The following is a 27,426-nucleotide window of genomic DNA, read 5'->3' on the forward strand; positions in this document are numbered from 1 at the left end:
GATTTGCCCCAAATCTCTGATTTGATAACTAGAATGAATTCTCCAGGAGTACACACACAGTAATTTAAGTATAGCCATATCCTAGGAAGATTATGTAATACTTTGGTTCTTACAAAAACCTGAACCTCTGTTGAACAGACACATAGACAGAAATGCAAGAATGGGCCTAAGTTTGGGAATCCAATTCTCATCCAGTCTAGATATTAATTGAATTACCACAGACTAATACAGTTTATAAAGCCTCCTGAATCTAGACTCATGGTTGTACCACTTTAGGATTAAAGTTAATCTTTGTAAAATTGGAATGCATAGGGTGGCCTACCTCCTGCACATCAAATCTCAAAATCTCCTTCATGTATGTAGGCAGCAGGGTAAGGAGAGTGTAGAATGTCCAATTATAAGAAAAGTGTGCAACAACAATGGCCCACACCGGAACAGATTTCAACATGGCTTTCCAAGGCACATATTTTTGGGTAGAAAGCTAAACGGAAGGAAATAAATTCATATTGACATTCAAAACCTTTAGATCTCAAGGAATTTAATTTTTAAAGAATGTTATTCAGCATTATGAAGGATTAAATTCTGACATAACAATTTTTTGACACAGAGATACAATATAAAAAACAGGCTATATGATCAGGTACTATATTTTATTGAGTCTAAATCTCTTTCATTGGAGAATATCTACCATCATTTCACTATAGTTTGTTAGACTGTGCTAACTTAAAATGAAAATCAGAGGTCTGAAGAATTTGTTTTGGAAGATGAATGTAACCCTTAGTTAAGGATTAACCCTTAGTTTTATTTTTTTTAAATTAGCATGATTAAAAGCATATTTAAGGACTACTTTTCCCTTTTCTATATACAGTGGATATTTATACATTATATTGCAATTAACCTAGATGGTAACTGTTTGCTGACGGTTCATACCTGTTGTGAAAGGGTAGACTGAATATATTCTTTTTCAGCAGAGGAAATAGTCTTGTGAGCTTCAGGTGTATCACTAACCATACATATCCAGAAGAGGAACCACAATACACCTAAGGTACCTTAAAGTGAACGAAAGTGTCTGTGTTTAAGTTGAAGGCAGAAAAAAATTTCTATGGCTAGACTAACTAAAAATTATCTGCATGTGAATATAAGAGCCTCGTAATAATCCTTTGCAAGAAAAAAACCTTGAAAAGTTACAGGGCATTTCAACAGTATTGTTTTATGTTTGATGTTTACAAGTTTGTGTCAATGTGTCCCAGCTTTATCAAAATCGATTGTTAGCGCATAACACATAGTACTTAACATATTAACTTTTAGATCTGTTGGCTCCGGTATGGCTGAAGGTGTTAAATATAAAATGATAGCAGCTGGGAGAGGAGAACCATACCTACAGGCAGATACCCACACAGATGCACAAACAGACACAAAGGGAAATGTTTAGAAAATAGGATTATTACACAAAGACTGAACTATTAAGGAAAATACAAGCCCAAACCCACAATTGCTTGGAATCATTAAATTTCTCTAGTTTGCATTCTTGAATTTCCCTGACAGAAAAAAATTAATAAAAGCAATCAAAACCTCCCGAGATATGAAAAAATAAAGCATCTTTACAAGTATAATATAATACAATAGTTTAAGTAGCAGCACTATTCTAGAATTAAACACAAAAAGCCTTAATCAAATAATTATATGTGCAATGAGACTACTTACCAAATATATAGAATACGTAACTCCAATCTACATAATAGCATATTATACCAGACAACGGAAGTGAGACAACTGTTCCTAGCTGTGCACCTACAAATTAAAAGATTTTTTTAAAATGCTGACAGTATGTATCTTAGTAAACAAATTATTTATCAAGTGTGGCTAAAATAACAACAGAGTTAAGGATAAGGCCTGCATTACAGTGAGCCACGGTCACGAGTACCAGGAAGAATACAGGATGAGGGAAGGGAGGAAATTCATAGCCCTGCAAGTTCTTCTTGGGACCACCCCACAGTCAACCAGGATCAAATCTAAAAATATGTATGAAATCTTACCTGCATATGAAATACTAAGGAGTTTACTGCGTTCTAATGGAGGAGCCCAATTAGACCACATGGCATGCATGGCTGGAAACGTTACACCCTGGAAAATATATTTGCTTCTAATGTAATATATACATGTAATATATATGTGTAATATATATATCGAAAACAAGATAGACATTCATTGGTAAAATATTTTATTTTAATGAAATGTTTCTCTTCAATAAATCCTGGGAAAGTACTGGTTATATTAGCATGAAGCTGTTGTTTTCAGCATGTGCACATAACTGAAGAGCAATTAAGCAGAACTAATTTCTTGCCCATCATAGTCCTTCAGATGAAAATGTTTTGTGGATAATGATACTGAATGCTCAATTTTTACCAAGTCTTAGCCACCAAAATATTCAATCTAGACCATAAATATTGATATGTAGTGAAGCATGATGTAATGTAATCAGGCAGTGAAACTTTATATAAAAAAATAACCCTTATTCTTAAATAAGCTATATCCCCCCAGCAAAAGTAATGCAGAATTTAAAATGAAAATGAATAAGCAATAATGTTTAAGATAAAAAGGCATCCAAAGATGCAAAGGGATAAGCCGTTTTATGATCAGCTTCTAAAACACTTTTATGATCAGCTTCTAAGAAACTAATCTTTGGTTGTTCACTAGGGTGATGAATTCTATGAGCAGAGTCTATTCTTACAATGGCCTTTGCTTTGGATGCCTCTCAAGAACACTAAACAATATTTTATTCTGGCCAACTCGTCAATGTTTTACTCTGCTGATACTCCTATGAGAGGATGTATTTTTTATTTTATCTATTAAATTTTTATGCCACCCATCCCCCGTATAATTTGGGCATAATTTTACATTATGAATCTGATTTAATGATTAAATGTGATCCAAAATACTGGATCACCTTGAAAATGATTAACTGTAGAAAAAAAGAAAGCCCTTCATTAAATCCTGTAAGGCAGACATGTCAAACACAAGGCCTGGGGGCCGGATGCGGCCCATGACGTGGTTTCATGTGGCCCGCGGCCATTCTGGAAACAGTGATGGAATGGCCCCCACTGCCTTGGGCTTGGCCCAGGCCGCCCGGGAGCCAATGTACAATTTTGTGGTGACCATCTATGCTGAAACGCATTCAGTCTTAGCTCCACAAGGCCATCTGGAAACAGCAAGGGACTGGCCTCTGCCGCGTTGGCCCTGCACCCTGGGCGTGCGCTGGGGAGGTGTCACCCTTTGTGAGGAATGAAGAAATGCACCATCGCCTGAAAGTGGCCAGCAAATGGCCCTCGCCTACTTCACATATCCGGCTTGATGGGCTCCAGGGAAGGGGTTTCAGTAGGCTCTTCCAGTGGACCATGCTTTGGCGCTTGCCCTGGTCCTACCCCCTTCTGCCAAAGACCCTCAGATCTGTCCCACTCCTGCCCAGGCCCCCACAGGCACCTTTGACGCGAACGATGTAGAGCTGGCCATGCCCACCCAGTAGGCCACACCCACTCCAGCCACGCCCACCCAGTAGGCCATGCCCACCCTGGCCATACCTATCCAGCCCCCCAAGGACAACTGCAATGCTGATGCGGCCCTCAATGAAATTGAGTTTGACACCCCTGCTGTAAGCCATGAAGCTGAAATTTGCCAAAAAAAAAGAAAAGAAAATGGCATTAAATGCAGAATTCCACTGAGGATTTGGACTTCCTGATTATGTGCCATCAACTTAGTAACCATTTTGTTAGAGAGAAAATCTTCCCCAGAACAATTTTATATTGCCTATCCCCATGTCGATTCACGGTAACAGACAAGAGTGGTTTACCACTGCCTTCTCCCAGCAGTATGGAATGATGCCTTTGCCAGTGTCACTAAAGTGACCTTTTGCCTTTGACCTCTTATATCATTGTTGCCTGATACAGAGCCTGCTCACTTTAGCTGAGTAGCTGGGATGACCTTCGTGCTTTCACTTTGGGGATTTATGTTCTTGGCATTCTTTGCTTATCACTCCCAGGAACACCTTCTACTACTATGAGGCAGCAGAACTGGACGGGGTTGGATTATTTGGGTACAGAACGGTGTACCACTCTTTATAGCTACCATTTTTCACAAAGGTGGTGCTTTACACTTCATACAATATACTTGTCCTTACAAATAATACAGTTGCACTCACAAAAAAAACACATTATTTGCACAATGTGTTCCACACATAATTTTCATGTGAAACACGGAAGAACTGAGAGAAAAGAGGAAACCGTCAAGTCCAAGTCCAACATGTTAAAGTTCTGTGACAAGACTAAGAGAGTGAGGAGCCAGGAGCCACTCATGTCAGAAAACTATGAAGAGTGGTGGTCATTTATTGACTTGGCGTTTCCCCTTCTTTCCCACTGTTTTGCCAACATCAAAGGAAAAGCAAGAGATTACCTCGCCCAGACCTTCCAAAACCCTGACGCCTATGAGGAATCCAGCTCCTAAATCTGCTGCTAACGGTGTGAACAAGGTGAAAACAGCAGTACCCAAGATGCCAAAGCCCAGCAGCAGCTTTGCCCCAAATCGGCGTGCCAGATATCCCCCAGGAACCTGAGTAATGATGTAGCCATAGAAAAAGGAGCCAAGGATCCAGCCTTGCATATCAGCATCCCAAGAATAGCTTTTTCCCTAAAAAAAAAAAGAGGAAGAGGCAGGCAGGTCTGGTCAATATTTTCTACATCATAAGAGCAAAAAAAAAAAAAAAAGTATTGTGTTTTCCCATATGATCCTTTGTGGAATTTGCTTTCAGTTACAGCCTGGTTAACAAATCCTATTTTCTGTAATAGTGATCTCCGTGCTCATTAGTATGATGCATGAAAAAAAGCTTCTTACAAAGTATACCCACTACAAAAACTATATTTTTTTTTACTGTTTGGTAATTTAATTATTACAATATGTCAAAGAGAAGTGCTATAAAATTGTTTTTAAATAATGTAAATAATATATACTTTGTTTTGAAATCTTTTTCTTGTTTGTTTTCTATTTTTATCAATGCATTCAACTGATTATGTTACCATGCTTGAAAATACACACTTTTGTTAGCAGTCCAAAGAGCATTGTTAAAGGCACAAAAATAAAATAAGTCTCTTATACTAAATCTGATCACTGATATATCTGTTCTCTGTCCTTGACCCAGGATATTAGTGGAGCCTGACATATATCGTGCTAAGATAAGGGATAGTTTATTAAGCATCATAATTACATTGTATCATAAATCTGCATAAACTTGTTAAAATTACCGTAGTGTTATGAGGAACTCCTGAAGTGGAAGAATGCTCTGGACACACATTTGAGGAGATGTTCTTGTTCAAGCTTATATTTGGTTCTATCATGTCCACGAGGGCAACACTTAAATTCACACGAAGTGCATACAAGAGGAAGAATCCAAAGAAGGCCCATATTGCTAAACTGAGGCGAGCAGAACACCATAATGGCACTAAAAGAAAAAGAAAAACATGTAATTGTTAATAGCATTTCCTCCCAAAGACAAAACCTTAATAGTCCTGGTCAGCTGTAATATTTAACCAAATACAACACCATTAGGATTAGCTTATTCCCACAAGAAGCAAGACATTAAGCATTTTCTACTCCATTTATCTCCATCAAAGAGCCCTAGTAGTGGATTAAGTAAGACTGTACATGGGAGTAAGCAATTGATTCACAATAAAACAGACTTAATCAATAGAGATAAATTATTATGATAGATCCTCATGGGACAAAGTAGGGTAGGAAAGCTGATGCTGGATTCACTTTGATAAAGTTTTGGATACAATTCTACATCTGTCTCTATCTCATCTCCAGACTACTAATATGAGCATGTTTTTATCAGCAGTTTCCCTTGGTCAAAATCAAGGCCTCCAAAGTAGAGACAGCAAGGTCACCACTAGCAGATAACCACCTATAGGCCTGGCTTCTGCTATCAGGTAAGGAAGAAGCTAAATACATCAGGATAGGGAAAGCTCCTGGTGAAGCTTTAATTTTATCAAACATAGTGTATTGGAGATAGGTTGGCTCCTGTTTGTTTATTCAGATGTATCAGAAGTATCACAATTAAAATAAGGCATACTGTATGACATGGATTCTAAAATATAAAATACAACATTAGATAGCTGGGCTCCTATCTCCCCCGAGATCATATTTTACTATCCATAGACTCAAAGTGAAAAAATTTAAAGTCCTCTGCTTGAGCCCTCTCAGCTGACATGATGCAATTATTCCTAGTGATGATTGATGACAAGAAGGAATGCAAACTGCAACACTAAGAACAAATAGAATCTGAAAGTTAAATTGAATTCACAGCTGTCTCTTAAAAATACTGTATTAGCAGTATAAAAGCTGCAGGTAGCACATACTGTACATTGTATTTGCTTGTTGGATTGATTTATATAGCTGCCCATTCCACATAAGTGACTCTGGGTGGCTTACAAAGATTAAAATTATTGAAACAGCAAACTCCTTAGAAGGGCTCCTTCAGGAAATTCAGACTAAGCACACCCTTTCCTGTAGCAATTTTTGGCAGAATTTATTCTAGAAATCTGTAGCTCCCCACCTCAATTTGTGGTACCATGAAATTAGTTGCTACCCATTTGCTACTTGAACTATTTTAGAAGATGCAATGATTATTCATACACAGTAGCAATTGCTTTTTCTCTAATCCTTCCTGCCTTAAACAAAGAATTTACCTTTATAAATAACTAAAAGCTTGAACATTAAGTCAATGCATCCAAGAAGATTAAAATCATATAGATGCAGGTTTCATTTTACAGGGAATCAAAGGTATAAAAGATTCATTACACAATATTAGCAATAGCCTTCCTAGTTTTGTTTTAGGTAAAACAAAATAAAACTAAATGAATAGAACATAAATTTGATGCCATGTCTAGTCAACATTAGACATAAGGTCTAATAAATACAATCAAATAATAACTTTTATAAACTTCATGTTTTTGTATATTATTTTTACAAAACTGAAATCAAGTATATTATAAAGTCTATTGTTATTCTAGTACAATTATTCAAGGAAGGGTCCAATTGGAATAAACAGGAAGTAAGGAACAGAAACATATTGTATTACAATTAAAAATGAACATGAAGATAAGTTATATATGTCTCAACACACTTGATAAGTTGTATGTCTCAACATGGCACTTACTGTCCTAATATACAAATATACTATACCATATTCATCATCTTGTTTTAAATATACATTAAAACAAAAAAAAATACTATTTTTCCCTGAAAAAAAAAATAGCAAAATGCTTTTTTTTTTCATTGTGGAAAAGATTTTGACTTGCACCACTTAATATAAATAACCCTTCAAAATTAATTTCTTACCTCTTACATCTAAGGAAGTTTCCGTTTTTGCAACTAATCTTGTTTTCATATTCATATTTTATCATTTCCTAGTTACTGTTGTGCCGATTTCTTGAAATGCTCCAGAATCAGAACAGAAACTTCCTGCAACTTCTTCGTTTGAGGAAGCTGCTGTCTATTTTTTCAAGCAGTCTAAATTAGACATAGCATATTCTTCACAGATAAGATCTTGCTGTTCCCATATAAAACGCTAATAGTACGTAACACTTTTTAATGCTAATGGCACTGATATGCTGCTGTTCATCAGTGACGCTAACCTGAATCCACTGCTGTTTTCACCGATTACACTTACATTTTCCCCCCTCCCAGTTCTACTTCTCTGCTAGGTGTGGAATATCCTGTTGAACAGCTGCATTTTTTTTCAGCAATTTCCTTCTAGATTTAAACGTTTCATTCTCCCTATCATTTCCTAAGCCGATGTGTGCGCAGGTACACACCCACAAAATAGATATTTACTTTGTACTAAAGCTAAATCAATCTACATTTCTTAGCTCTATTTACAATTTGGTAACATGATCTATCCATCACAAGCAGTTATTTCCTAGTGTGTGAAGAAATCAACAACAATCTCATTGGTTACGCAGGCATGGAAAGAAAAGGAACTTGCTTTTATTTTGCCAGCGCCAATCCATACACCCATATAAAGTTCTATCAGTATAATTTTTGCTGTTAAAAACTATGAAATGAAATTTTAGAGTGAAAAGGAGAAAGACACATATTTTTGTGGATTTTTTAAAAAAGAAATGCACTAATAATTGCAATGCTTTTTTTACATCTTGTATAAAAATGACAATCGTCTATGCAGGGGGTAAGCAACCTCGGCTCTTTTATGACTCATGGACTTCAACTCCCAGAATATCTGAGTCAGCTATGCTATAAAAGAGCCGAGGTTGCCTACCCCTATGGTGACTCATAAGACTACATTTTTTAATAAGCTGTTAACTCAGAGTTAACTGTGGCTTGTGGGCTAGATAAACAGAGTGAAACAGCAGTCTGAAAGATATAACAACTACTTCAGTCAGGGAGATCAAAGTCCCAGAATTCGGTGTCCAATAGCAACCAAGTAAATGCTTTAGAAGCTCAAAAATAAATCAAGTACATTATGATAAATACTGCAACTACACTGCGGTGCTAGTACCAGGGTAAGCTAGTAAAGAAAATTCTATGTATACATTTTGTACGAACATATTTATCCTGTCATTCTTCTAAAAGTACACAATTGTATTCTTATATTAGCTGATTGACAGCAACTAATCCTAAATCATCCTTGGGAGAGCTTCACAGATTTGAATGAGGGACGTGCACAAACCATAAGAATCTGCCTAGTTGCTAATTTAATCATTCATAAAATGCTAAACTTCACCAGTAGTTACAAATCTTTAATATAATTTGGGGGCTAATTTGCTGGTAACTTTTAAAACAATTATGCTCAGTAAATATTTAATAAACTAAGGTGGGATGAAACTTATTTCCTGATAAGTACAGGTGGTCCTCAATTAATGACCACTCATTCAGTGACTATTCAAACTTATGACGGTGATGAACAAGAGGTAGTTACAACTGGTCCTCGTATCTATGGCTCTTGCAGAATCCCATGGTCACATGATCATGGTTGGCAACCTTCCCTGCCAGGTTGCCACAAGCAAAATCAATGCAGAAACTTGCAGGAAATTGCAAGGATTTCTGTGGTCCTACTCAGGGGTAGGCAATCTCGGCTCTTTTATGACTTGTGGACTTCAATACCCAGAATTCCTGAACCAACCATGCTGACTCAGGAATTCTGGAAGTTGAAGTCCACAAGTCATAAAAGAGCCAAGGTTGCCTATGCCTAGCTAAATGACTGCTGCTGGAATTGCTGTTGCTAAACAGCACAGGCACATGGCTTTTCTTCTTACAACCATGTCGCTTGACAATAGTCTCTGTTCCCAATTAGCTTTGTTAAGCAAAGACTAGTTGTAAGAACAGAACATTTAATACTTTTCATTTTTAAGTTTAGTCCAGAACACTTTGACTTAAGATAGGTTCACTGTAATTAGAAGCTAGTGCTCTCAATCACTGAATTGTGACTTTGTATTTTAAATTAGTTTTCTGTGATAAGCACTATTTCCCTTGTATTGCTATGTTTAATTATATAGAAAACATATTTTTTGACATTCAAATATCCTAAGGTATTACCTCTTTATTTTAAGCTTTTTTCTTTATTTTAAGCTTTTTTCTTTTTTACCTCCAAACCACATCACAAAGAACTTTTGAAATTCCTCTTAGTTTTGAAAGAAGTTTGCCATGTGGTTTAACTGTCTGCTATTGAACAAAAGCAAAGTAAGCAATTTGGGCTAATTTGCTGTCCTAGCTAATTGCTAGGCTTTTGGTCTAGAACAGTGGTGGCGAACCTATGGCATGGGTGCCAAAGGCGGCACTCAGAGCCCTCTCTGGGGGCACGCGTGCCGTCGCCCCAGTCCTAGACCTTCAGTTGGGTTTTATAAAACCTTTTCGCTTTAGGCCTCCACCACCGTGTGCAAAAAAAAAAAAAAGGTTCAATCAATCAGTCAATTTCAACTTCTCGCGGGAAAAAAAATCTTGCAAAGTTGGAATTGATTGATTGAACTTTTTAGTCCCACCCAGTCTGCCGTTACCAGCTCAGCCATGCCCAGCCAATGGGCCATGCCCAGCCAATGGGGCACACCCACCCGGCACCTGACGATGCATAAGTGGGTTTTGGGTTGCAGTTTGGGCCCTCGGTCTCTAAAAGGTTTGCCATCACTGGTCTAGAACCATTGACGCAGGAGGTTCAGTTCCACACTTAGCCAAGGATGTTTTTTAGGTGACTTATCTGAGAAATACTCCAGTGTGCCTCACAAAGTTGTTCCAGAGATAAAATCAGTCATGTACATCAAAACTCCCGGTCCTCAATTATATTCTCAGATTTGTAATACTTTACATGTACAAATTTAATGTTGATCCATTGAACCTGCCTTCATAAATGAATCTTGCCTTCTTTTGAATATGGATGCTGCATTTGTTTGATTATATTCTGGTATCCTCCTTTACATCTCAAATCAAAGTAAGTTATATAGATACTATAACTTTTCAGATTGTGGCCCTGTGAATGTCATATCTCTATTTTACAATAAATTACATTTTCAAATGGTCCATCTTATCACCATCTTTGGTATGGAATACTTCAAAAGTATTTCAGGTCACAGAATAACATATTTCTCTACTTTTGGCAGAAAAATGCACAGACAGGAAGTTATCAGAAACTGACCTGAAGGAGATGTTTTATACAAAAAATAACAATTTGTTAAAATTACATCTTTAAAGCAGAAAATTAAATAATTATTCATTCTCTATGCACCCCATTCAAGCTCTGAATGGCACAGAACTTTTTAATATGAACTAAAAAAACTTATGTTTTCAAAATAGATGTTTAGGAGGAACGTGTATCTCCTGCAAAAAAGCAATTTCAGATTCATCTTTTTCAATTTGACTACTTGCCTTTCAATATAAAAAAATCACAAAACAAGAAGAAAAAGGAATGTGCCATTCTTGTATTTAGCTGTATTTAAATGGCAATATAGCAAATCTGGGTCAAAAAAGTAAAAAATAAACTCAAAAATTAAGAATAGAAGAAAGTTCTACAAATTAACTGAAATATAAGGATTTTCGCCAAACGTTAAATAAAAAAGGGCAAGGGAGGAAAAAAAACAAGAACATAACTGCAAAACAGATTTCAATCTGTATGCCCAGGACTATTCAGATATAACTGGCAATATTTAATTCACAATTGCAGAGAAAAGCAAGCTAACATTTAAAATGCAAGCTAAGAACACTAGCTAAACATGGATATTTGTTAATCTTCCTCCAAAAGAACTTTAGCAAAAATGGGAGGAAATATGGTTTTTCAACTCCAACAAATGATGAAATTATTGACCTATGCAATAATTTCAAAACAAATTTTAGCTGAAACCTGATGAAACATTGAAGGTAATTCTGTAAAGCAATAATTTTCACTGCATTAAACCTGTTTTTTGTTGTTGGATTTTCATTGTATAATATGGGCGGGGGGGGGGGGAAATGTGAAGATTATTATCTCCGCATTCAATCACTTAATCCAGGGGTAGGCAACCTTGGCTCTTTTATGACTCATGGACTTCAACTCCCAGAATTCCTGAGTCAGCAAGTGGATTTAGCGGGTTAGAACCTGTTATTCCTTCATGATTAATCTGATGAATTACATTTATTAGTTATACAGAATGGAGAAGCAGAAATATAGTAAATTCTCAAACTGAATAGATTGGTTGTTGGCAAAGCCAATAAGCTTATGTATTAGAATGTCTCATCATGTTTTGGAATTCCGATAAACAGTAGTTTCCCAGCAAGAGTGACCTTGTAAGAACATTAATTATCCTGAAGTATCTTATCATTAGTTTCTCAGCAAGAGTGATCTTCTAAGAAGAAACTATCCTGAAGAAACGTATCACTCTTTAGTAAACCAATCACAGATATTTCCACAGACTACTGTCTTCTAAAGATATTCTATCTCAGTCTCCAGTGCTAATTTTTTACTTTTATTAACTTCTAGACTCAAATAGGATGAATCAACCCATTTTCTCAACAGTTACTAAAATTTTCACTTTAACAATCAGGCAAAACATTCTTGTTTGCTACCCCAGATAATTTTAAAAACAGGTCCTATGTGAATGCCAAAATAATGATCAAGTTTATTATTTTAATAATAGCCGCTACAGGAACAATTAAGCTATTCTAAGAAAAGTAATGCAGATAGTACTAGAACAGTGGTGGCGAACCTATGGCACGGATGCCAGAGGGCGGCACTCAGAGCCCTCTCTGTGGGCACTCGCGCCGTCGCCCCAGTCCCAGGCCTTCAGCTGGGTTTTATAAAACCTTTTCGCTTTAGGCCTCCGCCGCCATGCGCAAAGAAAAAAGGTTCAATCAAGCAGTCAATTTCAACTTCTCGTGGGAAAAAAAAAGATCTCGCAAAGTTGGAATTGATTGATTGAACTTTTTAGTCTCACCCAGTCTGCCGTTACCGCCGCAGCCACGCCCACCTGATGGGCCACACCCACCCAATGGGCCACGCCCACCTGGCACCCGACGATGCATAAGTGGGTTTTGGGTTGCAGTTTGGGCACTCGGTCTCTAAAAGGTTCGCCATCACTGTACTAGAAAATGTAATGATTATCTAACTACAATGGATAATTCTCTTCTCCCTTAGTCGAGATTTATATTTTTGAAGGTATTCTTACTTTTATTCCTTCACATTATTTCAAACAAAAGTATAAATACTTCTAAATAACTTTGACAGGGGTATCCTTCAAGATTTTCACTATATAAATTTCAATTGTCTGTTGAGAAAGTTGGATTTAATTTGCTGCCAACTTCAGAATTAGTATTAGACATTTTATCTTTGATGGGATAAAAATTTAATAATAACTAATATATGTTTTCTTTTTTTATTATGTGCTTGAGATTAAGTTAGGGGAGTACCTGTATATGTTTACAAACTTTTCCATTGCTTGATATAAATAACATGTTAACATTAATTTAATATACAAATTAAGGTCTTAAGAAAATCTACTAGAAGTGACTTGCCCAGAATAATAATTTTCTATGTCATTTTTGGTATAAGTGAAATTAATTGTAATTATTTATGAAAGGATTTTAAAGCTTTGCTATCATGTGAACATATTTCTAATATCAATAGAAAAACAGTCCCAGAATGTTTGTGTCTTTTATAATTCCATCATACTGAGCACAAGTTCACTATTATTTTTAGTATGAATGCCATTTTTCAGCCATTTAATAGTAAATAGTTATTGTATAATTTTATATTATGGCAGTAATCCATTTGGTTAAAATTGCAATAACCATTTTTTCTCCCAATCTGAAAATTAGACTTTTTACTCCTTCTAAATATATATATTTAGATTTTTTTTTAAAGGTAGCTAGAGATATTTAAAAAACTCAGATAATTTTTCTTTAGGCCCTAGGCTAGAGAAGGCGATTGAGAACAATCTTACCAATTTGTCTTTTAACTGAATATGAAGTGTGGAAGTTTTGATTATAGTCATAAAAATATGGCAATAACTAATATGTTAAAACATTATCCACAATGAATGAATTTGGACAACACACCTAAATTAGTTTGATGCTACCTGATTTATTTGATGATCCAGCCAAGCCAGATCGGTTTATATCAGTCACTTGTTTCCTTGGTATGCACTTGGCCTCCCCATTCTGTTCTCATTTTATCTCTTTGTACAACTTTTCAACCCTCTCTTCAGCTATAGATCTACAAATTATAATAGATTTGGAAATGCAAGTAAGTTAAATTACAAGGTAGCAAGTAAAGTAAACTGTATTTTATTCCACATTCTATGTAGCCTTAAGTAACAATAATAATAATAATGATAAAGTTGTGTACTTATATTTAGTTCACCATGAACATGTCTTGAAATATCTGTGTTGAAATAAATTGGGCATTTCCCACCAACAGAAGTTATGTTTTCTGAATCCTTACCAAATTATGCCCCCCAAGTGGGAAAACATTGCAATCATTTATTCTTTACATGGAAATGATAGAGAAGCTATGTATGGAAGTAACCAGACAATAATTCAGAGTGACCCAACAGTATGATGTAAGGCAGCTTCTTCTATTAACCAATTAAATTGATGGGAAAGTGTATCATGGCACAAAGCATCCTGACCTGCAGGCAAAACTATACTATTTTCTTACAGAATTAATGACCAGCGACCATTCCCAGTAGGGGAAGATGGAAGTGAGCCTGTCTTGCTAACATCTCACAGAGCTTTTACATCCCACATTTCCTTTTACTACAGTGTTTCTCAACCTTGACAATTTTAAGGCATGTGGACTTCAACTCCCAGAATTCCACAGCCAGCAATGCTGGTTGTGGAATTCTGGGAGTTGAAGTCCACATGCCTTAAAATTGTCAAGGTTGAGAAACACTGTTTTACTACATTGTCTGCAAGCATTTTGCAGGCACATCTGCCCAAATATAAGGTGTCTCAATAAATTCAGTCGGCCACCACTTTTGGTGCCTCTGCTCTGGTAGCAGCAACATGTTTCCTGAATGACTCAGGAGTTAGCACCAATGAATTCCAGCGGGATTCACTCTTGGAGGGTTAAGCCAAGGTTACTGTTGTTTTGTTAGTGACCAGGCAGCCAAATCTAAAAACGGTGACGCGCCCACCAGAACACGGATCTTTCTTCAGTGCCACCAAGTTAGAGGCGAAAAGAGAACGAGGGAAGACAAGAGACTCCTTCAGGGGTAATTCTTACCCTCTTTGACGCCGGGTTGAGAATCGGACAGTAAAAGCGGAGCACGGTCCTCCTCGTCTTCTGCCTCTTCTGGCTTCGGAGTCTGCATATCGCCTTACTCCGGATTCCAGAGAACTCCACTGGCTGGTCCCCCTCGTCTCCCGGGCTAGAAAAACAAAGACCCAGGAGCCGGCACGTGATCTCTAGCACGTGACCTCCAAGCGGGCAGAAATATGACTCGTCTCAGATTCAGCCCCACCGGCCGGCTTTTCTTCCTGCCCGCTTCCCGTACTCGGCCATCTTTAGTACTGGCATTCCGTCTTCTGCTTGATCAAAGGAAAGGTGGGGGGCGGGATTTGCGGATCCCGCAATCGGCCGTGGAAACAACGAAGGGTGTCCATACCTGCAATGCTAATAAATGTGTTGATTGCGTGAGCATTCATGGAGCAGAAGTAGAAATGAAAAGTCAGAGACAGAGAGGGAATTGGCCCATAGTTCCAGCAGGTGGCGGCACCTGTCCCTGATTGCTAGAAATTAAATACTTACTGAAAAAAGATTTTTTTTTTTTTTACAAAATAGAAGATCCTGTGATGGACTTGGATATACTGTATTTTACTGGAGTCTGTGTAGTCCAAAGGCAATTTTTTCATTTACAGATGTGCTCAGCAACCCGGATGGTTCTTTAAAGCTTGTGTATGAAATAGGATATCCTACAGATAGCTATCCTATATATGTATAATATCCTATTTCTAACATATTTACAAAAGACATATGGTGCAGAAACTATAAAAAGTTTATTCTATTCTAGATGATAATAAGCATTTGCTAGAATAAATAGCAAATGCATATTTTTTCACAAATGTCATTTTTGCATTATCACTTTTTGTTTAGAAAAGAGATTTATTTAAAACATATAGCTGTCATTTTTTTAATCAATAGAGTGGATTCCAATCAAAAATCAAAAGACAAGATTAAGTGAGATAAATCGCTATCCTTGCACTGGCTTCTTTCAATTGCTGCATTTGTCAAAAACAGAGCAGTAAAAGAAGCAATAATATATAGATTTACAAAAGAAAAAGCATAGTGCCAAGTCTGATCCTTTACTGAAATGCTGACAATGAGGCAGAGAAGTTAAATTGTTAAAATTAGATGATACCATTCTGAGATAAAATATCAAGGCAGCTAACTACTGTAGAGGAAGACTTTTCATCTTTTTCCATTGTCTTTTGCAGAAATATAGTTCTGCCAAAATACAAATTAATTCCTGTACTACTAAATATTATAAAATGTCCTGTTCTGTTGAAGTGCACAAAGGCCTTATCTTTCCAGACAGAAGATCACATGGAATATTTGTAATTATTTACTAGGCAGTTGGGACAGTGTGACAGTGTTGCTGTAGAAAGATAAGTTCAAATCCTTCCAGTTACGTTAGAGTTTACTAAGTGCTTTTGACAATCCCTTTTTTTTAACTGAAGAAAAGCAAAGAATGATAAACATAAAGAGGAATTGATAAAACAAGGAGGTAAAACCATTACCACTGTGCAATTATTCTATTGTTGTTAACTATGATTGTTTTTATTTAATTTAAGCAAAGTTAGTAAAACAGTTGCGGATATATATGAAGTGAAATTATTTTTCTAAAGAATGTAGAAAGACAGAAGAATATCTGACACATGTTGGGATGGTTAATAGTGATATTAACTGGTGAAAACCTGAGAGCATCATTGGTAGGGAATGTAATTGTTTAGTTAATAATACTAAAATTATTATGGATGTATATATAATAAATTGAGGTGTGTGTGTGCATGATGGCTCAGTGGTTAAAGCATGCATATGTGAATAGATAGATAGGTACCACTTTGGGAAGGTAACAGTGTTCTATGAGCCTGGACATATAGTCGTGCTGGCAACATAAGCACAGAAGTGTCTTCAGACAAAGCTGGCTCCCTCGGCTAAGAAATGAACATGAGCACTGCCCTCTAGAGCTGGACACAATTGGACAGGGGAAACCTTTACCTATACCTTTTATGTAATAAAGAAATTGGAAAAAATATTTCAGGTGCAATACAAGATGTTGTATTTTTAAAATCCTTAGTGGAGGAATGGGAACTGATGGCCCAACATGTTATCTAAACCAGGGGTCCCCAACCTATGGGCCGCAGCCCATAGTGGGCCCCGACCTCCTGGCCACCAGGCTATGGGACAGGTTGGCCAGTGTGCGCGCGTGTGCACACTCCCTCACTTGTGCTAGTGCGTGGCCATGGGGCATGAAAACGGGCTGTTGCTGTGTCTCGGCATGAAAATGGGCCGCCGTCAAGCCTTGGAGTGCAGAAATGGGCCGCCGCCGCACCTTGGGGCATAAAATGGGATGCCCCGCTGCCACGCCTTGGCCACAAAAATGGGCCACTGTGCCTTGGGGTGCAAAAACGGAACATCGCCACCACGCCTTGGGGCTGCGAAAACAGGCTGCCACTGTGCCTCAGGGTGCAAAAATGGTATGCCACCACCGCGCCTCAGGGTGCAAAAAGAGTACGCTGCCACTGCGACTCGGCCACGAAAACAGGCCGCCGCCGTGCCTCGGGGTGTGAAAACAGACCACCGCACCTCAGGGGTGAAAATGGGCTGCCGCCACGCTGCAAGGTGCAAAAATGGACGCCTCCATGCCACGGGGCATGGAAACAGGCCACCGCCATGCCGCAGGGCACAAAAACAGGCTGCCGCTGCACTACAGAGGCGCAAAAATGGGCCGCCTGATAGCGCATCCTATCGGTGCCCAAGAAAGAGCCAACAAACAGGAACGAGCGACGACCGGATGGCTTTTAATCCACACAGCAACAGAGTTAGTACTGGGAGTGAGTTGCTCCCAGTGCTTTACATAGGGTTCCGCGCGCTAGTCCCACCCCTACCCCACAAGCCAGCATCCGGTCTGTGGGGAACAAAACCAATTAGCAGGGGCGTCACGCCCCGTTCCGGCCGGCGCGGCTTCCAGTCCTTCTACGGCGTTCCAGGAACATAGCAAGGTGAGCTCCCTTCCCCATCGCTGCCATCTCCCGTCGCGCTCTCCTTCCCCTCGTATGCTCTGGCCGCCTGACTGTCTGGACCAGCAAGGTGCTGGTCCGTAGGTGTGAGTTGCTGCACCGGGGTTCTTCCGTTGGACCGGCAAGATGCCGGTCCGTGGGTGTCGCCCGCTATGAGTCCGTGAGCCTCAGGCAGCTAGAGACAGCTGCGCTCACGTCCCCGTGCAGCTGGCAGTTAGCAAAGTTCCCCCCTCTCGGCCGAGAGTGCTCCACAGTGCGGCACCAAAACCCCGGCGTCCTTCAGGCCTGTGTCATTCTGGCCTGCGCCCATCAGCTGAGAGAAGGCTCGGTGGGAACAACAGCAGCAGGGCAGTCGCCCCCCCCACCGGCATGTGTTGACCCCGCGGGGTGTTCGGTGATGGTCTGCGGGGTGTTGGCACAGTAGCTAGCATCCCAGCCGCCCGTACATGTTCGTCCCACAGGGCTCGACACCGCCACTGTGCTGCAAGGTGCAAAAATGCCTGCTGCAGTGCCACAGGGCACGGAAACAAGGCACTGCACCACACAAGAAAGGGGCAGTGCTAGTATTACGTGGGCACTAGCCCCGCCCCATTTGTGACGCATGCGTGCTCGCGGCCCCGCACGCATGCACACATGTAAAATGCTTCACCCCTGATCTAAACTACAATATTCAATATTCCTCATATCAGATTTTTTTTTATCAGAGGTGTAATTCTATAAATACTGAAAGGCTAAAAACAAAGGATTCTATCACTACCTTTGTGGCACAGGGCTAATTTTTAATGAGTGTTCTCTACTAAAATAATCCTGCCTAGTAATTATATCTGTATAGAAGCTTTATAGGATAGAAGAATGCTTTCCTGTTTTTATCCCATAATCATCATCTTCCTAGTGTTATTCCCATAGGTGCAGGGTCTGCTTTTCGGATTGACAAATGCCATCTTGCACAATCAAATGCAGCATCCGGGCCATGTCTACATTTTTGACACATATGGCTGTAGATCTACCGTATTGGTTGCACAAAAAACTGACCAACCGGCTTATCACCTGGACCTACGGTGGTTTGGTCTGTGTTCAGCTCAATATCACCCTGGCGGGCAGGCAGTATCCAGCAGCACCACTAGGAGGAGTAGACCTCACCACCATGATGACCCAACGTGTGAAATATAGTTGTTCCAGAATTAAGTTTAGCTCTCATTCTCTTAGCTTTTAGGAAAAGTGTCAAGATCTGTCAAGAACAGTATGCTGATGATTGTCAGCATTCTTAGATGGGGTTGCACTTCTCCATTTGAACTGGTGTGCAGCTTGGGGTCCTCCTGGACTTGCAACTACCGCTTGACAGATAGATGCCAGTGGTGACCAGGAGGATCTTTGCATGAGTTCATGTGTGCCAGTTGCTCTCTTTTTTTTTAACAGACAGTTCAGATCAATCATGCCCTGGTGAACTTATAATTGCAACATGCTGGCTATGGGAATGTCATAAGAGGCCCTTGTCATTACATCACGTATCATTGCTGTTATGTGAACTGTATTTGTAGCTAGCCAATTTCTGGGTGCAATTCCAGGTGCTGATTATCACCTTTAAAGCCTTTCAAGGCACAGGGCTTGGTTATCTGAGGGACCATATATCTATCTATCCCAATTGTTCCAGATCCATTCAATTAAACATTGTCATTGCAAGGGATCAAGGAAGTACGCCTACTCTGTTGCTGCCCCTCCCTTCTGTAATAGCATTTCTCCCAAAGATGAATGTGCCATCCACTCTCCTGGGGCTCTTAAAAAAACATCTAAAGAATGCAGTTGAACAGCCCCAATATGCACCATAGAGTTTGAGGCTAGATGCATGTTTTTTTTTCTTTGCTCTTTTTAAAAAAAAAATAATTAGTCCAATACATTTTTTTAAATAGCTAAGCAAAACATACTGTGTACGTTGGAATTGGGATGTCTGAAATGATCACGGCAGTATAGTTTACGTCAACTTCCAAATGCTGTTCAGATGCAGAAGTTCCAAGCAGCTTATCTACAGTATTGGTTCCTGCAAAGTAACCCTGGCCTAGGACAACTCACTTTCACAAAGTAAGAAAATATTCTCTTCATCAATACAGACATATTAATGAATGATTTCCCACAAGGCAAATCAATTAGAAACTAATTCTGTTGCAGTCCAAAAATAAGTTGTGGGCCATTTAAAATAATAAACCTACCTGTCCAGAAAAAAATTATGACATTTCATATAAGCACCATTGTACATGGATATCTTGCTATCTATTCCACAGGAAACTATGACCTACCTTCAATCATATTCCTTCCATGTTTTAGACAATGCCTTCATTGACTGGCATCCACCATAAAACGTTTCTATTTTATGTAGAGCGTGAAGAGTATTGCAAAACTTGACAGATAAATAGTATTCAAACAGAGGAGCACTTGCCACATAATACTCCAGACCCCAATTGTTAAGCTGCAGGACTACTGGGAAAACAGTTACCTACACAAATATAGGAAGATTGAAATAAAAAATGATATTTTATTATAAATCAAGTTCAATAATAAGAGGATATCTGGAAAGAATACACCAGTTCTGGAAAGAACTACATTCAGAATTAGAAATAACAGAATGGAGGCTAGTAGATCAATGCTGATGTCTTACATCCTACAACAATGCCTTTACATATCATTAAACAACATCTCCTATCCCAAATCCTTAGGAAGAACTCAATCGATGTATAAAAATGCCAAATGCAGTTTAAACATCTGGCTGATTGTGCAACGAACTGTAATAATAAAGGTAATAAAGCATAAAGAACTGGAGCTATGTTTTAAAATCTTCTAATTGATAAATTATCTCCCTCAAGCTTTCTGGCAAGGAGCTAAGCCTAGGCTGTCACCTTTATGTCTCGGATCATATTCACTTAGATCCATATTCCAAATAAACTGAAGACTAGTTACTAACTTCAGCAAGGCAGGTCGCAGCCTGTTGCAAACCACCTAAGCGGGAACATTCCTCTGCTGGAGTCTGTATTTTCGTCTCTGACTCAACCCATCAGACTGCTCCTTCTAGCAATCCAGCATCTTTCCCCCTAAACTGCTGGGCTTGCCCTGGACCTCTTGAAAATTTACGACTTCTTTCTGTTTTGCCAAATCTCCGGAGCGAGAGAGCGGGCTTCGTGGACCGGAAAGGCACAATACAAAACCCCGCCGGCCCTACCTTCTCTCCAGCTCCCTCTCCCCGGCCTTTCCACTTGGAGGGTGAGAAAGGCTCGTGGGCATAAAGGCCCGTCCTCATTTCGGCAGGAGCCTCCGAGTGGAATAGGAGGGGCGGAGGAGGAGAGCTGTGCCTTTGGAGAAGGCGCCGCTCCTGTTTCGACGCAAGGAGCTGCTTTCACTTCCCGAATTTTCCCGATTAGCCCGAAAAGGCAGGGAGGCGCCGCGAGTGCAGCGGAGCACCGTTGTCTCCAGCTCGGCTGCGCGGTTCCCCAGAAGGAAGATGCGGCTCTTACTGGAAGTTGTTCCCGCTACCCGGAGGAACTCTTGGCTGTTTCCCATCCTCCCTGTCATTTGGGGCTTCGTGATTGCTTCCTCGTTTGTTAACGCTGGGTAGGAAAAAAAAAATGGGGGCGCGGGGAGGGTTAGCAGACAATCAAGGACTGAGCAGGGGAATTACGGAGGGAGGGGAGAAAATGAGGGGATTTGGGGGTATTGTGTTCTCCACGGGAGGCCTAAATTTGCATTTTGCTAATCTGGACCAAAATGCAGAGCTTTAGGCGCTGAATTAAAGTTGCCCAATTACTTAATTTTCTGGATGCAGATGATGCAGGCATGGATGGATATGGGGCCAGAAGCCTGGGGAAAGATCCTTATGGAGACATTATTTTTCTTTTAATTATTGGAGGAAAACTTCCTTCCTTATGCTTCCATATCGTTAGCTCAGTATAACTCAGAGGGGTCTCGGTTGCTTAAGTTTTAATCATTTCCTAATCCAGCACTGTATAAGGATACAAACAAGTCCCCCCCCCCATATATAGTACAATCTTCCTCTGCTTTCATTTTGCTCACCCCCCCTCAAGAAACTCTTAATTAAAAATGGCATAGCTGATGAGAGAAAGTCGCAATTGTTGCGGAGTTGCCTTAGCTCCCTGAAAGTTCTAGTTCATATAGATAGCAATAGCAAATTCTAATATTACATATTTCAACAACAACTGTCAGTAAGTATCAAGACTTTTATTTCTTTTTGTGATTTCTAGACCAACATACCTGTTGGCAGTTCCTAAAATGATCCAGCCTGGAGCAAATCTAACTATCGGAGTTTGGCTCTTAAAGGAAAACCCTTCAAGCATTAGAATACAAGCGCAAGTACTCTTGGCAAATAAATCCATATTACAAGGAGAAGCAGTCTTTCAAAGAGGTGAGATGGTTGCCTTGACTTGGAATGCAATGAGATTTATTTATTTTATTTATTAAATGTACATGTCACCTATCTCACTATCCAAGGTGATTCAAAGTTTCTTTGTGTCAGTAATTAACTTCTATGATTACAGTCCTAAACATGTTTATTTAATTCTCACCGTATTCCAAATGTATTATTCGTGCTTAGGATGGCAGACAAAGATGGCAGTTAGATGGGGTCTTGTTGAAATAACTGTGCATAGCAATTTGAGTTAAAAAATGTTCACAAATGCTCTAAGGTATGGGGGTGTAATCTATATGGGATTATAAATATAGTTATTTGCTGAGCTACTAGCAGTTTATACATATTAGGTCTTGAATTCCAAAGGAAGAGAAAGCTATACATTATCTTCGCCTCCTTCCTTGACTTTGTTGCATGAGGAATCATTCCTATAGTACCTGCCTGTGAAATAAAGTCAGAATATGCTTTTGCATGATCTTTCTACAAGTCCCCTTTCAAAATAATTTATATAGGGTGGTTACCAATCCCATCAGGTCAGGGCAGCATGTCCATGGTTTAGTTTTCATCTTAATGAAAATCCCCCCCCCCCAATCTGAGTATGCTTAGAACAACTCAAGAATAAAGATGGATATGTAGTTAAGTAGAGATGTATGAACATAGTTTCTACTCTATTGTGCAGTGTTGCTAGCCATATATAATAAATGGCTAATGGTAGAAGTGGCTTTATAAACTTCCTTCCCCCCCTTCCTTCCCCCCTCCCCCCATGCATTTCAGTGAGAGCAGATCACATATTATCTTTCGCAATAATATCTCTTTTAAAAGAAATATGGCTTGATTAGTATGCAGTTGATGCTTTCAAAGAATTAAATGGAGGAACACCTATTATGAGTGTTATTAAAGATGAAGCTGCTGTTCCTCTACTGATTGATTTACACAAAGGAAGAGTGCTAACTTTCAGAAGCATTGGCTTTTGCTAAGAATCTTTATCTCTTGTATCAACCTAATGCTTTTCAGAAACTAAGTATGTGTGTGGGCGTGTTGTATTGCATTTCCTCAAGAGAAGAAGAAATGTAATGTTTTTATAACATGAACACAACTTTAGAGGCAAGATTTATGACCTCTTGGCAACAAATGAATAGCTGCTTTGTGAGCTATTTCCAAATAAGTCAGTCATTCAAATACATTTTGAAAATAGTATTAACTTATTTTCCAAAACCATAGCAAAGAATGGTAGCCTTGCAACGTATGAGAGTTTCCATATACAAAGGAAATTACTGGGAACAGATCAAATCGGGGAAAAAATCAGTGTCCAACTGGATATAAAATTGTCTTAGGGTCTTTCCCATTTGTTTCTAACACATCTTGGCAACTTCCTTTTCCTGTTGGGTCTCCCTTGTTTAAGATGAAGTTGTACTATGTACCTTTTGAGAAATTGATCCCAGGAATGAAAATCAGACCTGACCAACGATTAGTGAAGCAGGTTTTATAATAAAAAGGAAATTTGTTTAAGAAAATCAGAGGTTGTTAACAACATTACAAGTTGTTCTCAATTAACAAAGGAAATTGGCACTGGAATTTCTGTCACCATGCGATATGGTTATAAAGTCATCACAGGACTACATCACTTAGTGATGATAATCCAGAAGTTTCTGTTGTTGTCTTTAAGCGAGGCTCACAGGTCTTTAAGTGAGGACTTCTGTGCAATTTCTTGCCAACTTCCAATAAGCAAAATCAGTGGGGAGGCCAGCAGGAAGTTGCAAGCCCCAGGCAGTTTGCAAGTAGGCTAATCAGCAGTAAGTGGTGGGGGAGGGTATGTGAAGGTGCATGGGTTGTTCGTGTGGTGCAAGTGTAGTGGCGTTGGGGTGGCTGCTACAGGGTTTAGGAGGGTACAGAAGGGGCTGGTGTAAATGTGGCAGGGCTGGAGGTGACTGCCGCAGGGTTTGAGTGACTTACCAGTGACTTGCAATCTTTCCTACCGTCTTCCTTATTTACTTTGCTTGTGCTGCAACTTTGAGGGTTGGTTGTAAGGACCACTCATTCAGTGCCATTGTTACCTTGAATAGTGGCTGAACGAGTGGTCATTAACCAATGATTACCTGCAACAGAGGAAGTCTGTTCTTTTTCCCTTCTCCACCTCACATTTCCCCCCTTTTCCTCCCCACTGTGTCTTACTATTTGCTTTTGTATTTTTGTATTTTATTCTATAATCTAATAAAATATTACAAACTGTAGAAAAAAAGGAAAAAAAGTACCAGTTTTAATTTCTTCAGTGGCTGTTCCTTTGCTGAATCACTTTCCTTTTACACTGACAAATGTATGATAAATTTATTCATGTTTATTAATATGCACCACTACCAGCTAGATCAGGGATCTTCAAACTTGGCACTTTTAAGACTTGTGGACCAACTCCCAGTATTCCTCAGCCATCATGGCTGATTGAGGAATTCTGGGAGTTGAAGTCCACAGGTCTTAAAGCTGCTAAATTTGTAGACCCCTGAGCTAGCTGGTCGGCCCTTCTTCCTCTCTCCCTTCTGAACTCTTTGCACAGTGTAGTAAGAATGCATCCCCCCAAACTCCTTCCCTGTACCCTTAAAGACACAGGAATCAAGTGCAAAGCAAGAAAGGCTCACAAAATAAAGAAACACATTAACTCCGGGTTTTTTTTTCTTTAAGCTGCCTCAGGTGTGTCAAGGTGTCACAATGTTGCAAATCGAGACTGAAAGGCTCCGTCAATTGCAAAAAGCTCTAGCTTTAAATTAAGCCTGTTTACCTTCAAAGATAACTTTCTAAAAGTCATAGACAGACTCAGTTAAAGGGGATAAAACTAATTACATTTGTTTAAAGGGATTAAACCTTTCCCTGTTGTCTTTTTTTTCCCCCTTTCCCGCCCAAACCACCTCCTTTTATAGCCTCTCCTCTCCCCCCTTTTTCTTCAGTTCACCTCCAGCTCCGAGCTGCTTTGGGAAACGCCAATCAGCTGGAGCCCTGCTGGCTCCTGGGGCTTCTGCCAAGCCCAGACAGTCCTGTAGCTGCAGCTGCTTCTCCCTCAGGCTTGGGTTGCTTTGGCTCATTCTCCTCCCCTGCTACACTTCTCTAGGATGGTCGCGTACCACCTGCCATGTGGCAAAGTACCACAGGTGGTACGCGTACTACCGGTTGAAAAGCCCTGACCTAGATAATAAAAGTTTTTTTGATATTTTGAGCCCAATTTCCTCTTTAGAAATGAATGATATTTATAAGTGCAATGCCAAATTTTGAATGTGAATTCACTAGCATCTGACCAGTGCTGAGGTTTAGGCTGGATCTTAGTCTCTCAGTTAAGGACTCCATAGGCCAATTGTTGGGTTCAAATATTATCCAAACCGTGGAAGATAATGGGGTTGCAGAGATAAAATCTGGACCAAATGAGTTAGTAGAAGCCCACAATAGCTGGTTCAATCGCATTTCTTCCTCATTTCAAAATGTTAGTTTCAGATATATAAACCTATATATCCTCTTCTTTTAGTATTAACTCACAGAATAATCTTTGCCTTCAAATTTGCAATTGAAAGTCTCTGATAGATTATTTATTTTGTTAGATTTATATTATGCCTTTTGTTCAGGACTTCCATGTAATATACATAACACTCTATCTTCCCATTTTTTTTCCTCACAACACCTTGTGAGGCAGGCTGGCTTGAGAAGGGGCAAATAGCCTAAAGTTACAGTGAACTTCTGTGACTGGCTTGGGCTTCTCTCTTGCCATTGCACCACCTTAGTCTCTATGAAATATGGAATAGGATGCTTCTGAGGCATTGGGCAGAAATTTATTTTTATTACCAGAAATAGGGCTTTTACACAATTGGTATTTTTTCCCACAGAAATTAACTAAATTTCAAAAGCCTAATTTTTCAGTGGAAAATAGCCTTATTGCTGTGTCACTAGTGTTTAGTCATCTGGATCCAGGAGTATTAGATCTTTTTCACACCACTAGTTAAAAAGAAAAGCCAGGAGCACCTGATCAAGAGGCAAACCTCTAATGACAGAAAATTGGCTGTGTTTCAGTTAGGTTTTTTTTAGTCTCTCACAGAAAGTTCTTGTGGAGCCCTAGGATTTCATGGAACAGAGCCTAATCCCGAGGCTGATCTACTGTACCTTCACAAAAATCTACCAGTGAATTGACCCTTTGTTGGACCCTGATAAATTGTTAATCTTTTTATCTAATTAATATAAGGTACTGTAGGGTTTTCAAAAATCTATGGTATGACCTTTTTGTACTTTTTCATTTTGAAAATCCTATAGTACCTTATATTGATTTTGTACAATAAATGAATTAAACGTACGGTATCCATGTTTATATGTACAGTATATGTGTATATATTTTGAAGGGTTCTGGAACAAAGGGAAATTATTTAGTCTAACTGTTGCTTTCTTGCTTTTTGTAATCGGCTTTTGCACCAGGGAAATCTCATGCAAGCGTGGGAAACATGTACATGGATGCAGTGTACTGAAGATGGGAATAAGGGAGTGTAGAGGAATGATTGATGTCTTCCTTATGATGTAATGGCTCTGTTGTTTGATTTTCATTGTCTTAACAAGGTTTATAAAGCAATGCTACTAACTTTCTAAGGTGTGGATGTAACTCTGCCAGTGTTCCAAATTGTTTGCTACCCAGATGCTTAATTTGATCAAATAAATTGACCAAGAAGTCTCCGCTTCGGTTATCTGATTAGATTGATATGGTATCTCAAGTTCAAGTAAGGGACTGGGATCTTACAATTGAATATAATTTATTACATTTCTGAGATCCATTTTTCAAAAAAATTCAATTTTTGTTAATGATTTGGCTTAATTTATTTCCCTCATATTTCCTATTAATATTAATTACTACAATTCATATAAATTTTCATCTTGGCTTTAGTCTTTTATAGAGTATGGCTTCTGGTATGCGTATGTGTGAACATAGGTGTAGCTTATTTACACATTTATTGGAGACGGAGGAATCTGTATGAGGGACTGACACTGCAGATAGGGTTAGATTGATAAAGGCAAAAGATGGACACTGCCGTTTTTTTTCCTGCTGTGGCTTCTATGTTTTATTACATTCCCAGTTTTATTATATCCCAAATTGGCTCAGTTGGTTACTCTCACCGTCCAAACATAATCATAGTTCAGTTTTCAGTCTATTTATGTTCAATGTTCTCTTATACAGCAAAGAATTTTAAAGTTGAATTTTATTGAAGAGGAATTGTGGGGGGGGGGGGGGGGAAGGG

The 27,426-nt window shown here is 39.1% G+C and overlaps 2 protein-coding genes across 3 annotated transcripts in view; one reads left to right on the plus strand and one right to left on the minus strand.

Annotated features, from left to right (window-relative positions):
* SLC17A5 (solute carrier family 17 member 5) overlaps positions 1 to 14,894 on the minus strand; it is a 29,661-nt gene extending 14,767 nt beyond the window's left edge. Inside the window, exons 1-7 of one of the 2 annotated variants that reach the window (XM_015817479.1) lie at positions 14,750 to 14,894; positions 5,292 to 5,488; positions 4,447 to 4,680; positions 2,037 to 2,124; positions 1,705 to 1,791; positions 931 to 1,049; positions 323 to 481 (exon numbers count right to left, since the gene is read on the minus strand). In XM_015817479.1, the coding sequence (XP_015672965.1) occupies positions 323 to 481; positions 931 to 1,049; positions 1,705 to 1,791; positions 2,037 to 2,124; positions 4,447 to 4,680; positions 5,292 to 5,488; positions 14,750 to 14,837 (972 nt within the window). In that variant the 5' untranslated portion in view covers positions 14,838 to 14,894. Of the gene's footprint in view, positions 1 to 322; positions 482 to 930; positions 1,050 to 1,704; positions 1,792 to 2,036; positions 2,125 to 4,446; positions 4,681 to 5,291; positions 5,489 to 7,386; positions 7,723 to 14,749 lie in introns of those variants that run through there. The other variant, XM_015817480.1, reaches the window with a different exon arrangement.
* Positions 14,895 to 21,127: 6,233 nt separating this feature from the next.
* CD109 (CD109 molecule) overlaps positions 21,128 to 27,426 on the plus strand; it is a 61,918-nt gene continuing 55,619 nt past the window's right edge. The window contains exons 1-2 of the mRNA XM_015817481.1: positions 21,128 to 21,363; positions 22,011 to 22,171. Coding sequence (XP_015672967.1) covers positions 21,254 to 21,363; positions 22,011 to 22,171 — 271 coding nt within the window. The 5' untranslated portion in view covers positions 21,128 to 21,253. The remainder of the gene's footprint in view (positions 21,364 to 22,010; positions 22,172 to 27,426) is intronic.

Source organism: Protobothrops mucrosquamatus, unplaced genomic scaffold, assembly GCF_001527695.2.
Source record: "Protobothrops mucrosquamatus isolate PMUCROS unplaced genomic scaffold, P.Mucros_1.0 scaffold594, whole genome shotgun sequence".
Classification (NCBI taxonomy): Eukaryota; Metazoa; Chordata; class Lepidosauria; order Squamata; family Viperidae; genus Protobothrops; species Protobothrops mucrosquamatus.